The sequence below is a fragment of the Phodopus roborovskii genome, unplaced genomic scaffold, assembly GCF_943737965.1.
Source record: "Phodopus roborovskii unplaced genomic scaffold, PHOROB, whole genome shotgun sequence".
Lineage (NCBI taxonomy): Eukaryota > Metazoa > Chordata > Mammalia > Rodentia > Cricetidae > Phodopus > Phodopus roborovskii.
This window is the reverse complement of record NW_026126418.1, coordinates 25,676,372-25,692,877: the sequence shown is the minus strand read 5'-3', so window position 1 is coordinate 25,692,877 and position 16,506 is coordinate 25,676,372. Positions and strand designations below refer to the sequence as shown.

At 36.4% G+C, this 16,506-nt stretch overlaps 1 protein-coding gene across 1 annotated transcript in view; it reads left to right on the top strand.

Annotated features, from left to right (window-relative positions):
• Positions 1–16,506, top strand: part of Itga4 (integrin subunit alpha 4) — a 72,199-nt gene that overhangs the window by 33,868 nt on the left and 21,825 nt on the right. The window contains exons 15-17 of the mRNA XM_051184385.1: positions 1,969–2,123; positions 10,210–10,359; positions 12,160–12,236. Coding sequence (XP_051040342.1) covers positions 1,969–2,123; positions 10,210–10,359; positions 12,160–12,236 — 382 coding nt within the window. The remainder of the gene's footprint in view (positions 1–1,968; positions 2,124–10,209; positions 10,360–12,159; positions 12,237–16,506) is intronic.

Below are 16,506 nucleotides of genomic sequence, written 5' to 3'. Positions count from 1 at the left end.
GACCAGATCTGGATTCTGATATAATTTAGTGTATATCATGTGCTGCCACCATCAACTCTGATAACTGTGCTCATTTTCTATACATCGGGAACACTTAATTGTCTGCCATAGAGAATGTAGCTCTGATGTGGATCATCCAAGAGGGTAGTTAATCCAAACTCTTTAATCCACGCACAATGTTGGAAGATCTACTAATAAAAGTAGTCCACAGTAAGTCATACATATACCTGGAACCATCATAATTTGAATATTAGTAACTTGTGAAATAACCTTACAGGCTGATGTTATACGAACATCATAGAGGCTGTCGGATACTTATTGAGCCAAACTTTCTAGGTATAATAGAGGTTCTAGGCTAACCAAGTTCAGTGTGTAATGGGCAGAGTGAAGCCAGCGTCTGAACTTTACGGAACTCATTTTTAATAATGCTCTTGGAAAGCCCTGGCCAGGACTGCAGTAATAAGATGGGCAAACCCTCATCTGGTTATTGGCACCTGGGGAGTGTGAGCCCAGAGTGAATTACATATTAGCATAGGCAAGCTGATGGATTATCTGAAAGATACACAAGAATGAATGTGGCTGATTCCTTGTTCTTCCAACTCCATTGCACTGGATATTTTTTTCTAAGTGTCTGAAAACAAACATATGAATCTCATAGTCACAATGTTCTTATAAAACATGATTTACAACTGTCATCAAATGACTCCTTGTAAATAATAATCCACATAGTGGGGTTGTTTGAGGAAGCCAGTGTGTTCTGCCTCTGGATGGAAATAGGTTTTTATTTCCCTCTTTCCTTTTCCTTTGGACTCAGGTGATGAATTCATAGATTGCCACTTCACGTGCTGCTCTCTCTTACTCTCTAGGTTATTAAATTATAGTTATTGAAATTTTGAAGTCAATTTATTTAAGCTTTATTTTCTAAATTAAATGATGGTTGAAAGATTTATTTGAAAATAAATGTAAGACTAATGCAGGTTTTATGCTTATGCTACCTTGAAATGAGTGGGTAAATACCTTGAAAAATGTAAGTTGCTCTTAAAGTATAAATGAATACTGCAAGTTTTATATAAATTCTTTAGAATTTCCCTTACACATCACTCCTCCTATGCACTGAGGGCAACTCAGTGGAGTGCTATGTTTCACTCACTTTGTAAAGAACCCATTTAGATTCAGGAAATGGGGCTTACTTCCTTGCTATAATTGGCCTCGATGATTTTCTGGCTTTTTAAATCCCCTATTATTTTTTCTGATCTGAGGATTTTATTTTTCAGATGAATATTTACTATGTTAGTTTTTAAATCAACCCTTCAAAACACTAGGATAGTTGAGAGAAAGTTTATGTATTTTTGCTTTTGCACAGATTAACTCTAGAGGGTCAAACTATGAACAGTAAAGTCATGGAGGATGAATAATTGTGATTGGACTGAAAGGAAGGTAATTTTTTCTTAGTAAACAATTTTATAAAGTTGGGGCTAATGACCTGTATTTTCATTTTACATAGGAAAATTAAAAATATCAAGCCTGTATATGCAACTCAGAAATAAGTGAACTTTACTGTATTTAAAGCTAGGCTTGTAACCACACAATCTAGATTCATCCTGAGTAATTTTGGAGCTCAGAGCCCATCAGTACTTCTATCACCAGATGCTGTGGAGACAAAAGTGACTCCAAAGATGTATTATTAGTAATGGTTTTGATAGTGTGCCTTTCACATTCTTACATGTGGAAGGCTTAACCAAGTAAGTAAAGACATTAATAATAAAAACTTGAAAAAAATTTAATACTTTCTTATTTTATTAAAACACTTTTGAAAGTACATTTTATTTATTTTTTTATGCTGCAGTTGAACTGTTTAAAAATAATCTAATGAGAGGACTTGATATGTTTCCATTATGACACATAACTGTTAACATCTCAGAGCCTTGAGCATGCATGCTAATTATGGTCCTTGCTCTGCTTCTGCAGTTTTGTTTTACAACATGAGCTTGGATGTGCACAGGAAGGCAGAGACTCCATCAAGATTCTACTTCTTCTCTAATGGAACTTCAGATGCAATCACAGGAAGCATAAGAGTTTCAAGTAGTAGAGAGAAATGTAGGACACACCAAGCATTCATGCGGGTAAGAAAACTAGTTATTATGAAACATAGGCATCCATATTGTCCATGCAACAGCTATTTACTGTATAATGTGTGCTTATGAGCTGTTAGCTTTCTGTCCCTGTTAAAACATCAGATGTAAACTCTTCTTCCTGGTTTATCTTTTTCTTGGTCTGATCTCATTTGCCTGTGTCCTTGCATGTAGAGACTTGCCTTACCTTTCCTACAGTTGCTATTTCCCTGTCCTCCTTTGTCCACTTGCTTGTAAACACACCTGAGTCATTTTCCTGAAAATCTTCTCTATAGTGTGTTTGGACACTGGGTAGTGCAGATTTTAGTTTGTTTTTCATGACCCCAGCATGGACGCATTTGGATTCTTTGTTTCTCCTCCAACTCTGTTGGGGTGCTAGTACAGTTGTGGCATGGTGGGACTCACTGTGGACCAGGATGACAGCTCTCATAATGGTTTGGGAGACATCCTGCCAAAGCTCAGTGAATTTCATGTTTCTCTTATTAAAACACTCATTCCCAAAAGGAGCATCACAATCCTCACACTGGTTAAATTTTAGCATATGAAGCTGTGCCAGGTCTATTTTTCATTAGGGAACCATGTACTTCATCAGAAAATCTATTGTCACAAGAAAGCCAAACTGTTCCTAGGAGCCCTTTCTGGGATTTGAAATCATAGCCCCAGCTTATAACTTAATTTTCCCATAGATACTTATTCCAGGAAAAGGCAAACAAGCATCAAGATTGGTACACTGTGCTGCATGCAGAGCATGAATCCCCAAGACATTCCCCCATAGCCCTCCACAGGGTTTATTGTATTAGACTAAAGTGATTCAGAGCCAAATGCAAGGAATGATATTAATGTAGCCATCAGTTATGTAGTGGGGATTTGGGAGGTTCTTTATTTTCTTCCTTCACAGATGTGTTTTGACTTATATTAGTCAATTACAGAGAGAATGGCTGAGGCCATTTTCAGGGCAACATGAGGACCAGCATTAGATGTTCTCAAGGAAACAGGTTGTGTTTAAGTTGTAAAAATAGCAGCAAATTTAGCTGGTTTATTTTGTCCTGTTCTCTGGCATTGTTCCTATAAATAAGGGATCGTCCAAATTGTACATTTTCTTCAGAGCACATTTGGAGTAGAATTATACTTTAGCAGAGGTTTCCATGCTCTGTTGTATGTATCCTCACAGAGTTATCATTGCTTTCATGATAATGGGGTACACTGTTGATTTGAGCCCTATTGTAAATGGTCTATTATTTATCTTTGTTATTATTGTTATTATTGCAAGGCTGGAGAGCAATGGTAGTAAGCTAGGCAGATTGTCCAGCACTTAATTGCATCCCAAGCCCTATCCTACAGTGAGCATTCAACTATAGTAGCTAGTGATAGGTTGGGATGTGGAATATGTAGGGCTTTAAAAAGTCATTGTTTGCTCCAATGCATTTTTTCTTTGAATTTTTTAAGTGAAGGAGGCTTCTTAATTCATAAATATTATTCATAAATACAAATTCCATAAGGACTTCAACCTTAATTTACAGCAAGCCCAGAGAAGATATGGGAACCACCAAATAGGAACCACAACTTTGGGTTCTGCCAAGGAGCTGCTCCTGTTACTTTGAAGGGGGTACAAGAGTTGCAGTTTGCTTTTCTTGCCTGTCTGGTTGCCCACACCAATTGTAAACATTAGCTTTATTAAGCTTCATATTTGAAAGCACAGAATATCAACCCCAAATCCCTGTTCCATCTCTCTTCCTGATAAAATAGAGACAAAGATGGGCAGTGATCTGGCAGTGTGTAACAGTAACAACTATAGGATGTTTTAAAATACTCTGTGCTAAACTGGGGCTAGAGACATGGACTTCATAGACCTGCAGAAGACATAAAGATTTGGCATTCAGTCAAGTTCCTGGATGGTACTTGTGCTGCTGGCTCAGGAACCCATATTTTTGAGAGTCTCGGGTATAATCGCAGAAGGTTCTGGGAGCTAAGTGAAATGTTTCAGGGTAAGAGCATGGCAGGTATTTTTTAAGGAACAATGGAAAGGTGAGATTGGCTAAAAATTGAATAGTACGGGTAGGAGAGTACTTGCAAGATAGAGCTGATGGGATCTGTGGGTTTCTCTGAGTGAGATGGAGATCTAATGTAGAGTTTTGAGTTGAGTGTATATGACTTCAGTACTAAAGCACTCTAGCTGCTGTGAAGAGGGTGTTGGTGGATGATAGCTTATAAGCATTGACACAGAAAATGCTACTGATTACACTAGGGTCAGAGTGATGTTTCCATCAGAGGCAGTGGTAACAGATGGGTCAAGAGGTGTTTGAAGACAGAGTCTATGCCATTTACTATATCAGACACTTAAAAAAGAGATTCATTAAGGTAACTATAGAGTGGTTATCCCAAGCAGCTAGGTACATCATTTCTATCAATTCAGACAAAATATTGTTAAAAGAAACAACTTTTGCTTGGAACCTTCTATTATTCAGTTGTGAATTTGCTGAGATAAAAATACATTTACCTTCTTAAATTAATATTAGTTAATAATTTGTGTATACTAATCCATAATTGGAGAGGGGCAAGAGTGTTCTTTCTAGGTAGTTCAATTGGCATAAGCCCCTTTCAGGCAATCAATAGATTTCTGCTTTTTTCCTGCGTCAAGGATGAACTGAGCCAGTTTACTTCAAAACATGGTTTCCATTATGATGTTCTGCCTCATCCCATTGGGGCCCAGGAGCAATAGAGTCAAGTGATCATCAACTGAAATCTCTGTAACGGTGATTCACACTGTTTTTTCTGACACTTTGTGGAAACTATTAAAAAAAACACGACTCAAACATAAAAGAATATATTTGTGTACAGGTGTAAAACTTTTCCTCTGAGACTGAAACACTCTGTCCTGCAGCAAAGTTCCTTAAGACAGAAATTCAACATCTCAAATAGCCTCAGGAAGTCCCTGAAATGGACCAGATTCACTAGGTCACTCCCTCCTCAGAATAAACAATGAAGACTGCTAAGATTCACCTTTAGAGGAGACAAACTGAAAAGAAGACTCTCAGACAAGCCAATCTAAAAGAATTCTTTAAGAAGAAAATGGAGTCTTGGGGAGGGGTGAGTGTCTTTTCTCCAAAAGCTAGTGCCCAGATATCTGACAGTTCAGTATTGTATTCATTTAGAATCTTTCTAAAATAGACTTGTGTGGTAGCCGAGGGATGAGAGTAACAAAACCACAGGGAGATGATTAAGGAAAGGTTTTCTTGGGACCTAACGAAAATGGTCTCTCTCTCTCTCTCTCTCTCTCTCTCTCTCTCTCTCTCTCTCTCTCTCTCTCTCTCGTGTGTGTGTGTGTGTGTGTGTGTGTGTGTGTGTGTGTGTGTGTGTTACAGTGGCTGTATCAGTCTGAATGTACCAAAGTCATAGATTTTTACAGTTTAATAGGATTATTTGCATTGCATGTGGTTTACTTCTCAATAAAGGCATTTTTAAAAAAAAAGCATCTTCATAGGCATCTTCATTGCTAATAATATGACCTTCCTTCCCCTGCAATCATGTATGAATATGTTAGAATAATTATTCTCACACATTTATGTGGATTCATGGTTGACACACTGATAGAGGTACTGACTTAACTTATTTTGCCTATTCATTTGCACAATTGGCCCATGAGTAAATATCTTCAAATGTTTGTCTTGACATAAAATTTAACTTCAAATTTTGACCAGCTCCATTTAAAAACTTCCACTTGTAGGTAAGTGCATTAAGATGATATAGACCTATAGTTTAGTTCTCAAGTTGGTCAGACATACAGAGTTCTAAGAAAGAGGAAGAATACAGACTAATTTTAGGCATGAGCTAATTTGCAACCTTGTGGGTACTATTTTATGAAATATGGCTTTGAATTTTCATTATTTTTAATATAATAGTTCAAATATAAACATTTAAGCAAATTTCCCAATACTTACCCTCCTAAATAATTACTCTGTCACTCTAAGACATTTTAAATATTTTGTTTAGCTTCTGTCTTTAGGTGGGACAGATAAAGTTTAAAAAGTGTGGTTTTCTTACAAAAGCACATGCACATTTCATATATTTTGACAAAGCATAATTAATAGCTAATTAGGATAATGAAAGTAATGTACACCAGATGTAGAGAAGACCTCATGGAAAATTAGTATGAATTAGATAACATGTGATTTGGTCAAAGCAAGCTTGCTGAGAAGAATTAAAACAGTGGACATGTGGATAGATATTCAGTGGCTGTCTAGTTCCTATGCCCAGGGAATAATTTAATCAAGGTCGCTATTGTGATACTCAGGGCTTCAAGCTGTTCCATTTGCACAAGTAGATAACTTGGGATTTGGGTTTTGATTTGCAGCATTCCGATATGGTCAAGGTTTCCTGTTGAGAAGATCATTTACCAAGTAATTTAATAAAGAACATCTGGAGATAAAAGAATAAAAAGTAATCAGGTATCCTGAACACTTAGTTCAGGCTCCAGCTCTTTCAGGTGCCATTGAATACTATAAATCTGATAGTTGCTACAACACCATTTTCTGTTTTATCTTCTCTGAATGACAATAGTTCCACATTCTTATGCTTCCAGATGTTTCTCAGCATGTATTAAACTAAATTTCAGTATTTGATTGGCTGAGTTATATAGCTACATTTGAAGTAATATACATGCAACATTGTAACATCAAGGTGTTTTTCATATTTTATGCTATCTGACTATCCCGACAGTATGCAGACATTGCCATTCTCATTTTCAGATAACATAGCAAAGCATTAACAAAGTAAATAACCTGGCCAAGGTTATACAGATAGTAATGGATCTGTTTTAGGGTCTCCAGGTTTTTGTCTTCTTGAAATAAATAAATCAGTTGAGAGCAAAGACACTTTAAGTAGAAGTTTCTTTAACAAAGTAAAGCAAAGTCTTCACTCCAAAGAGAGACCAGCTCCTTCAAAGGAGGGCTAACAGCCAGGTGGATTCTGCACTTTGGATTTTTAAGAAGCTTTTATGAATATCTAAGGGATGGGTGGCATACTGAAGTGTAAAGTTACTCTTCTCCCATCACAAGTCATAGTGGGCCAGATTGATTCTTAGGATATTTTCCCCATGATCCTCTAAAAGCCCATAGATCTAAGGCATGACATAAATGACCCCATAATGAAGCTGAGGTCTTTTCAAGATAAAGACCCTCCCTTTGTTACTGTACACGTGTAGAAAAATGCCCTGGATCCCTTGTACTGATAGAGTGGTAGCAACTTATTTCCATTATGAAGGACATTTAACAGAGACATTTTAATGTCAGAAGACATATCTACCAAAATTCAGCTTTCACATCTTACATCTAATTCCTGTTTTAGTTAGCTTGAAGATCTCATGATTGTCTATCAGCTAAGACATATTTTAAATCGAAGCTTCATCATGAAAGCTGTGGCCAGGGTTTTGTATACCTTTTCCAGGTGTACAAACAGGAGTTCTTCCTCAGATTCTAATAGACCCAAGATTTGAACACAAATTTTCTACCTTTAGACCATATATTTTTAAGTATAATATATGAGAATTCAAAGTGTGAATAAAAGATGAAACAATTGTATCTTTTCTCTTTATAATTTTGAAAAAGACATTGAATAAATGCAACCTTTCATGTAGTATGGGCCACTTTTAGAAATTTATTAAATTGATTTTATCATGTGAATAACATAGCAATAATATTGAAAAGTAGGTTTTATCATACCCATTAAGTACTGTTGACTGCTAGCTCATTAAAAGCAAGTCTTTTAATTTGCTTTTGGAAAATGACTTTTAAGCCATGTTCCAATAGAGAAATGAGCATGGATAAATAAAACCTGGATCACTAATACTACTCAGTAGGAGAATCAGGAATTCAGACACAAGATTTTAGTAGAGGTTAATGTGGGAAGACAAGGAAGCTGTGAAGGAATGTGTAAAAAGCAGATAAAGTATTGAGTGAACACATTATTGACAGGGGAACAACCATGCCAAGGACCCAATACCTTAGACCCATGGAAATGACAAAGCCTTCTTCATGTGAGCCAGTCTTGGTACTGGCAACGCCTTCCTCTGGTCCAAATGAGAATGTTGACGGTGTGTGCAAGTGTAAGTTATTTATGAACAATTGACCTATGTGTATTAAAATTAACAATAGCAGCTTCCTCCTCCTCACCGATACTCATAGACTGAAACTGATGGCTTATAAAGACCTGTTATCGAGAGTAGCTACCTCTGTGCTGTATATAATAAGTGCACTCAGGTTTCCAGTTATTATATGGTTGGCACCACTCCATCAGCACACATAACCCACCTGATCCCAGCATTTCTGTATGTGTGCTGTGTGTCTGTGTGTTCTTCATTCCCTCACTATACCCACTATACCCACTATATCCTTGGAGCCACTTGAGGAGGTGGCAGAGTAACAGAGTAAAAAAAAAAAAAAATCTGTCTCTCTTGGGTGAAAGTAAGTGAGTTTCTTCAATAGCTGAGGAAGAATTTGCTGAGTACATTTATTAAAATGGAACTCGTGTGTTGAGTCAGTCTGAGCTTGACATTTAAATGGTTCATGTATGACAGAAACCAAAGTCTGTGCCCTGTTCTTCAAATTTTTTTCTGGATATAGTAACAATTCTTGCCGAGAAAAATGAAGTGTACACATGGATTTTCCACATGATCCCGGTATTTGTCAACTGTACTTGTTAATCCAAACAAGCCCTCTCAAATTCTGAGATCATTTTCAATTTTAGCTTTTGTTGTGCTTAACATGCGTATATACGTGTCTTTTACCATGTAATGTTGACTTCTGTTATAAATGCTCATGTGTTGCTTTGTTATTAAAATCACATTACCCTCTCTAGACATGGAAAAAAAGGATATCTACCTGCCCATGTGTTTCATATCTTCCTTTTTTTCTAGTGACTCTTGAACAAGAAACACTATGATTTGTATCATCTTACCTCCCTCCCATACATGTGTTTTTGATTCCAGAATAACTTTTGGATCTATTGTAATGCTAATTTTATTGAATCCTGAATGCTTTCAGGTTATTTCCACTTGATTAGATTATTTCAATTTGTACATATGTCAGGAATTAATTTTAAATAAGATGTTATAATTTTAATGAAGGTATTAGTAAATAATAAATTGCAAACACACTAAAATCATTCTAAGCCATGAAAAATATTCCCAAAAGAGATAAAACTAATCTATGCCTGCATAAATAAAGATTAAAATATAGGAAGTAATAATGTATTGAAATAAACACTTGAGCTGCGTCATTGACAACATAGTAAAATGAATGTTAACTTAATTATTCAGAAGTATTTTCACCACATAGCAATAAGAATAGACACAGAGGAGCTATGTAGAAACCAGGAAGTCAGTGTACATGAAAGCTGAGTGGATTTTTTATTGGTTACTGCTGCTGTGTGATTGGTAAATAAATCTATGAACTCTTTTTGTGAATCATAATAACACAGAAAACAATAAAACTATCACAATAAGAAAATTCAATAAACTTAGAAGTATGAAGCTAACATTTTTTTTCCTATATTGCCAGCCATGATGTTAGATAATATAAGGGGGAAAGGTCATTATGATAAATAGCAAAACAGAAAATTTCACAATAAATATGAAGTCATTTTTATTTAAAAATGAATACAAAGTCTTCTAAGAGCTTTAAAGAAATCTTATTTCTCTATAAGCATATAGGGTAATATTACATGCAATAAAAGTGTTGAGGAGAACTTTGAAATTATTGACTGAGTGTGTAAAGGAAAATGTTTATATTGCAATACCAAGCTACAACAATTGTAGAGACTAGCACAGAAGGGACGTGCTGAAATGCAGACTTTTGAAAATATTATCAGTAATAGTTTTCCACTTTATACTCTTTGTGTTGTCACAAGCAACAGAGATATTGCTGTAGTGCAAAAAGGACACAGATTCCAAGCTTTTTGAAGCAATTACACTAAAGCATGGATTTTGTGTTTGTGTCTGGACTTCTAGAAGGATGGAGTTTTCTGCATCTTTTTTCCTCATGCTTGTTTTTTAATTTGTACATATGGTTTTCTATTTCCTTAGAAAGATGTGCGAGACATCCTCACTCCTGTTCAGGTTGAGGCCATTTACCACCTTGGGCATCATGTGATCACCAAAAGAAACACAGATGAATTCCCACCACTTCAGCCAATCCTCCAGCAGAAGAAAGAAAAAGATGTGATTAGAAGAACGGTATGAGTCTTTCTTGTATTTAAAACATTATGTAACCTGGACTAGAAATTTTTGTGGATTGTTAATGAAAATAGATTTAAAATATCTCTCTCTTGGTCTCTTTTGGTCTCTCTATCTGTTTATCTGTCTCTCTCTCTGTCTATGGTGTGTGTGTGTGTGTGTGTGTGTGTGTGTGTGTGTATTTAATAGTCCTTTTGAGATATTCAACTGAAAATGTTTGAACTTTCATTTATCCACAAGAGTTCCTCCCTGTGTATAAATATTTATGTAAAACATATGTAAGCTTATTTTTCTCCTTGAAGAAATGAATTACTGCAACCATGTTGGACATCGGTTATATTGTCAGTTAGTTATTCAGTGGCATTTCATGAACTCGTTGATCTTCTCTCTTCTTTATTTCTCACTTTATCTCATTATATCCCTGCCCATGGATCCACTCTAGATTGCTCAATTAAACTGCTGAAGTTTTGTCATTTATAAACATGTTAATTATGTGGCACAAATTCTCTTTTTAAAATTGCACTGTATGTTTTCAGCTACAACTAAAAAAAACTGCATTTTAAGACAAACCCTGCATTCTGACCTGCTATTTTATTATAAATTGTTTTCAAGCATTTCAGTTTCGCTGATAATATAGTCATTCCCGGAAGTCCTAGTGTCAATACCTTAACTGTCTAACAGTGTACATGTAGTTGACAGGATGCATTGGAACACACTCAAAAGCTCTCATTAAAGCATGCACTGATGGCAGCTAGAAACTCACTATTATCTAGTCTAGAATACTCTATCAAATGAATACAACTTAAGAGCAAATTTCCATAGTCTTACATGAAAATAGTTATGTGAGTCAGTTGGAAATTTTAAAAATTCTTCTATTGAACTTCAGTTTTCAATACCAACTATTTTCCAATATTTTTAATAATTTAAATACCAATACTGTAAACACACAGGAGAAAATGTTAGCAATGTGTAATCTGCCTGTTAGAACCATGTGCTCTTCAATTATGAACAGCAGAATGAAAATCATACTGACTTAATCACTTGGGGGAGCATTTACACTTCAGCTTCCCCAGGTGCGGGCTGTCTGTGTTCTGCCATGTCATGGGACTATTCACTTTCCATTTTGTGCGCATTGTTCCTTCTTTGACTTTCTAGATTTCCCCTTTTATTTGCATACCCCAGCTTCTTCACTTACTCCTGTTGTCTTGAATTATTTCCTTTCTTTGCTTTTACAGAGTGTATCCCTCAGGTCTTCCTGAGTCGTATATACATACCCTGTAGTGAGCATGTATCCTTTCAAATGATTAGATCTTAAAAAATTGAAAAAACTTCATGACATGCCACCATTTAGTTTTGTTCAATGTTTCCATGAAGTTGTGCCTTCCAATTTCTATATATAGCTGCATTCTTAGATATAATTCACTACCCATCCTGTGTTAAAATAAGGTAGATGTTATACTTCTGTGTAATAAATTTGATCAGAATTTAACAGGAGAAAGTGGGGGAAAGCACATTAAATATTTTTTCAGCTTACATTCCAAGTATCTGCATAGTGTCTTTAATATAATATCTCAAAGTTTATTTAACTTGACAAATTTGGGCCTGGAATCTACTAGGGGGACTGAATTTCTTTAGCCCTGAAACTATGTATTTAGACCTCCTAACTAGTTCTCAGATTGAACCTTGGGCACAAGGCATAAGTTATAATTTGATGTGTGACTTTTATTTTTGTCAAGCACAGGTGCCTTGTTCTTTAAATACATAGAAATTGAAATAAAGATTGCAATGTTTTATTTCCAGATAAACTTTGCAAGGTTTTGTGCCTATGAAAATTGTTCTGCTGATCTGCAAGTTGCTGCTAAAATTGGATTTTTGAAGTAAGTAGTATAGTTTACTCTGTTTGTCATCAAAAGTGCATGAAGAGCAAATGCATGTGGGTTCCAGTGAGAGAAGAACTAACCCATGAGTGTTGGCATCGTATAAAAATCTACAAAATGACAATGATTTGTTGTGAGGTACTAAAAGATGCCTATAGCATTCATAACATATATATATATATATATATATATATGAGCATTACCATTTTTAAAAGAATGACAGCAAGTGAGTAGCTCCAAGGTTCTACGAAGTATGCTTTAAATTCTTTCTTGTAACTTAGGAGATACTTCAGGATTTAATTGCACCTTTGGATATCATTTTCATAGTTATAGTTATATTTCAACATTGATTAAGTGCCTGGTAATGAGTTACTGGAAAAAATAACTTTATTACACAATGGTTACTATATTTTCTAGCTAGAAAAATGTGCTATGCAACTCAAACTGATATGCAAAATAATATATTTTGACAAATTTGCAAAGAATAAACTAACTTGTTTTAAATTCATAGAATGATAGAGTAACAAGAGGATACAATATACTTAGAATAGCATCTGGCATATAGAAAGAACAGGGTAAAAAAGGATGTCTAGTGTTACTTTATAATGGAGAATAAACTAGTGTAATTTTTTTATCATGTAGCGAGTCCCTATATTCAAATTGTTTTGCATATCTGTGGACCAGGGGAAATGAAAGTAGGACAAGGGTGCAGCTGTAACAGGGCAGGGGGTGAGAAGTTGTTCAGGACGTGGGACATAAAGGAAGCCAGAGCTACTTGGAACAAGTTCTGTTTGGTGGATGTACTAACTCATTTTATGTCAACTTAACACAAGGAAGAGTCATTTGGGAAAAGTGAATGCCGGTTGAGAAAATGCCTCCATCAGACTGGCCTGGAGGCAAGTCTGTGGTGCTTTTTCTTGGCTGACTGATTGATGTCGGAGGGCTTAGCTCACTGTGAACAGTGTTATCCCTGGGCTGATGGCCCTGTGTCTATAAGAACACGGGCTGAAACTCCATATCTTCTCTACCAGTACTTGCTTCCAGGTTCTCCTCTGGATGATGAAATTGAAATGGATTATGGTCATGTTGTTTTACAACAAAGATAGGGACCTTGACCAAGAACATAAGGCTTTGGTACATAGCTCCCTACTTGAAAATCACTCTCAACATCACATTTAAAATTCCCTCTACACATTAGGGAGAAGAAATGTGAGTTTTACCTAACAAACAATCGCATACCAAACATTGGGGGTACTTTGATTTAAAGAGCTTAAAGACAATAGGAACTAAGCCCTGATGGAATAACCAGTGAAGGATTAAAAAAAAGTACCCTTAATATTAAAGTCCCACATCAAGATAAAATATCATAATGATGGGAAGGGTAATGGAGTTTGCATCTGAAATGCAGAGGGAAAGTGTCAGTGGCAAATGTTAAGATGAAAGTCTCAGGGCAGTAGTAATCAAATGGCAGGACTGGTGATTAAGGCAATACTGGACACATGATAGTTTAAAAAAAAACATATTTCTTCTTCCTTCCTTTCTTCCTTCCTTCCTTCCTTCCTCTTTGGTTTTGTTTCTTTGTTTTTTTTTTTTTTTTTTTGTTTTGTTTTGTTTTTGTTTTTGGAGGCAGGGTCTTACTATGTAGCTCTAGTAGTCCTGGAGTTCATCATGTATAACTGGCCTTGTACTCACAGGCATTTGCCTGTTGGGATTTAAAGTATGTGCCTGGATTTTATATGTTTCTTGGGTGTGATTTATTTAATCATGGAAAGGCATAACATATGTGCGTCAGAGGTCAAGAAATGATATATCAAAGAGGGTAACCTTGGGGTTAAATCCCAAAAGATGCTTTTCTGTTCCTTCTTGAATTTAACCCGGTGCACCTGGCAGCCCTTTACTTCATCTGATGAAGCTCTTTGCCTTTCACCTCCTTGATGAGATTCTGTTGTGTTTCATCTTCTAGCCTCCCCTCAATTGTGTTCACATCATCTGTGATTCCCATTCACGGCCATTCCATTCAGACATGACCATACTTTTCCTGGGTAACTTCACTTATAACTATGACTTTTCCTGGCCTTCCCACACTGCCTGTGCCTAAATGAGCATCTTTCAGTATCACATCCCATAGTCTGGCAAGCATCAATCCCATAGATTGATTCTAGCTAGTTATTAATCAGGAATGGTGTAGCTGTTACTTAATTGCCTGAATGAGAAACCTTGATTTCAACCCTTTTTCTATTTATTTTTTATCCTTGAGATCCTGTTTGTGGACCATTCTGTCCCACCAGCTGCTCCTCAAATAATCACACAGAGACTTAATTAAGCCAAGTGCTGGCAGTTTAGGTTCGTTTTTTAGCTAGACCCTATAACTTAAATTAACACATTTCTATTAATATATGTGCTGCCCAAGGCTCGTTTACCTCATATGTACTTCCCATCCTTCTCGCTCTGCATCTGGCTGGTGGCTTCTGTCACTGCCCTTCTTCCCAGTGTCCTTCTAGTCTGGCTCTCCTGCTCAATTTCTTCCTGTGCAGTTATAGGCCAGTCAGTTCTTTATTAACCAATGAGAGTAATGCATATTTCCAATGTACAAAGATTGTTCCACAGCAATATTCTATCAATTATTAAGATTTAAAGTACTGCTGCTTAATAATACTGTCTATTGTCTATCTTTCTGTCTCCCTCTCCTCCCCTCTTCCCTGTCCCTCTACCTCTCCTCCCCTTCTCCTCTTCCCTTTCCTCTCTTGTCTGTCTTCACTGTTTCACAAACCAGGAACCCAGTGGCCTTTCAAAGTCATCTAGTCTTCTGTTTTCCCAGGCAGTGTTATTAGTATGATCTATCTGTGTAACCTATCTAACACCTACACTGGAGGTACAGGAGTCCTTAATTGATTGGTAAATGATAAGGATTCAGTAACTCATTTTAGACTTAAAATTTAAACTCCCCAGTCCTGTTTCTCACCACTACCCTATGTCTCTTTGTCGTCAATGGAAGAATGCTTACAGTTGTTTGATCATGACATATATTTTCCTACCATCATCTTTTCACTTCTCCTATTCATCCATATGATGAATCTGCATTTAAACCTTAGCATTTCCAAGGGATAGTTGTTTCTGTTTTCAGCTCCTTACCCCTAGACCCTTCTATACACCTAGGCCTATGACATGGTGAACACTATATTGCCTTTCTCCACACTTCCATGTAACCTGTCCTCATGATTGTATTCTCCTCATGGGCCACATTACTGAATAAAGCCGAGTCTCCCTCTCATATCAGTGATACCCAGCAAACACTATTTATCTGTAGTTCTCCACTGCCTCTGCTTCTTAAATTCTTACTGTTTTCCCTCTTCTGAAATGATTTCTGAGACTTGGGATAAGATAGTGTGATATAGATATCTCATTTAGGTCTGAGCAGTCTGCCATACCTTCCTTATTCTCTATATATTGTGAGTTTCTGTGCTCATCACCATCTACTACAAAAGAAGCTTCTCTGATCAGATGTTCTCATCTATGGGTATAAGGATTTGTCTTTCGAGAATTTGTTAAATAAGTTCATTTAGAAGAATAATAGTAATAGGTTCTTCCCTAGGTCCTATGATATACCTGAGCCTTGGGTTCTTGACCCCAGTGCCAGGCTTAAGTTCCATATTATGAAGTGAACCATAAATCCAGTCAGATAAAAGGTTGGTTACACCTATAATACCTGTGCCACTATTGCATCTGTGGGCATGTGTTTGCCAGGGTGGCCATTATGTAGCATTTAGGGCTCACAGATGGGTAAGACTGGTGATTGCTTTTCTTCTGAACATCACACATAACATACATAGCACCCCTGTCACTGTGAAAGCTAGCCAATAGGGACAAGGCTTCTAGGTCAGTACTAGCTTGATTTCTCCATGTTCTATGCCTCTTTAACAATAGATTCATACTATCAAGTTCTAGATGGTGACCAGAGTAATGGTAATACCTGTAATATTTTAGGGTCTAGGGGACCCCAATGACCAACAACTCCAGAAGCAATAACCTACTTCTATTCTTATGCCTTTATTTTCTAGCCTAGATATGTCTGCAAGAGAAATTTTCTCCTCATTATAGGATAACTCTTCCCATATATTTGTATGCATTTTAGGAACATTCTACAGTAGTGGGTTTGCATTTAGCTTTTCCAAAGGTTTTTAAGGTTATCCCTTTCTCCACCCTGTCTTCTCATTCCTACCTCACTTAACCCTTTTTGCTCCATTATTTTCTACAAGTCTTTATCACACTG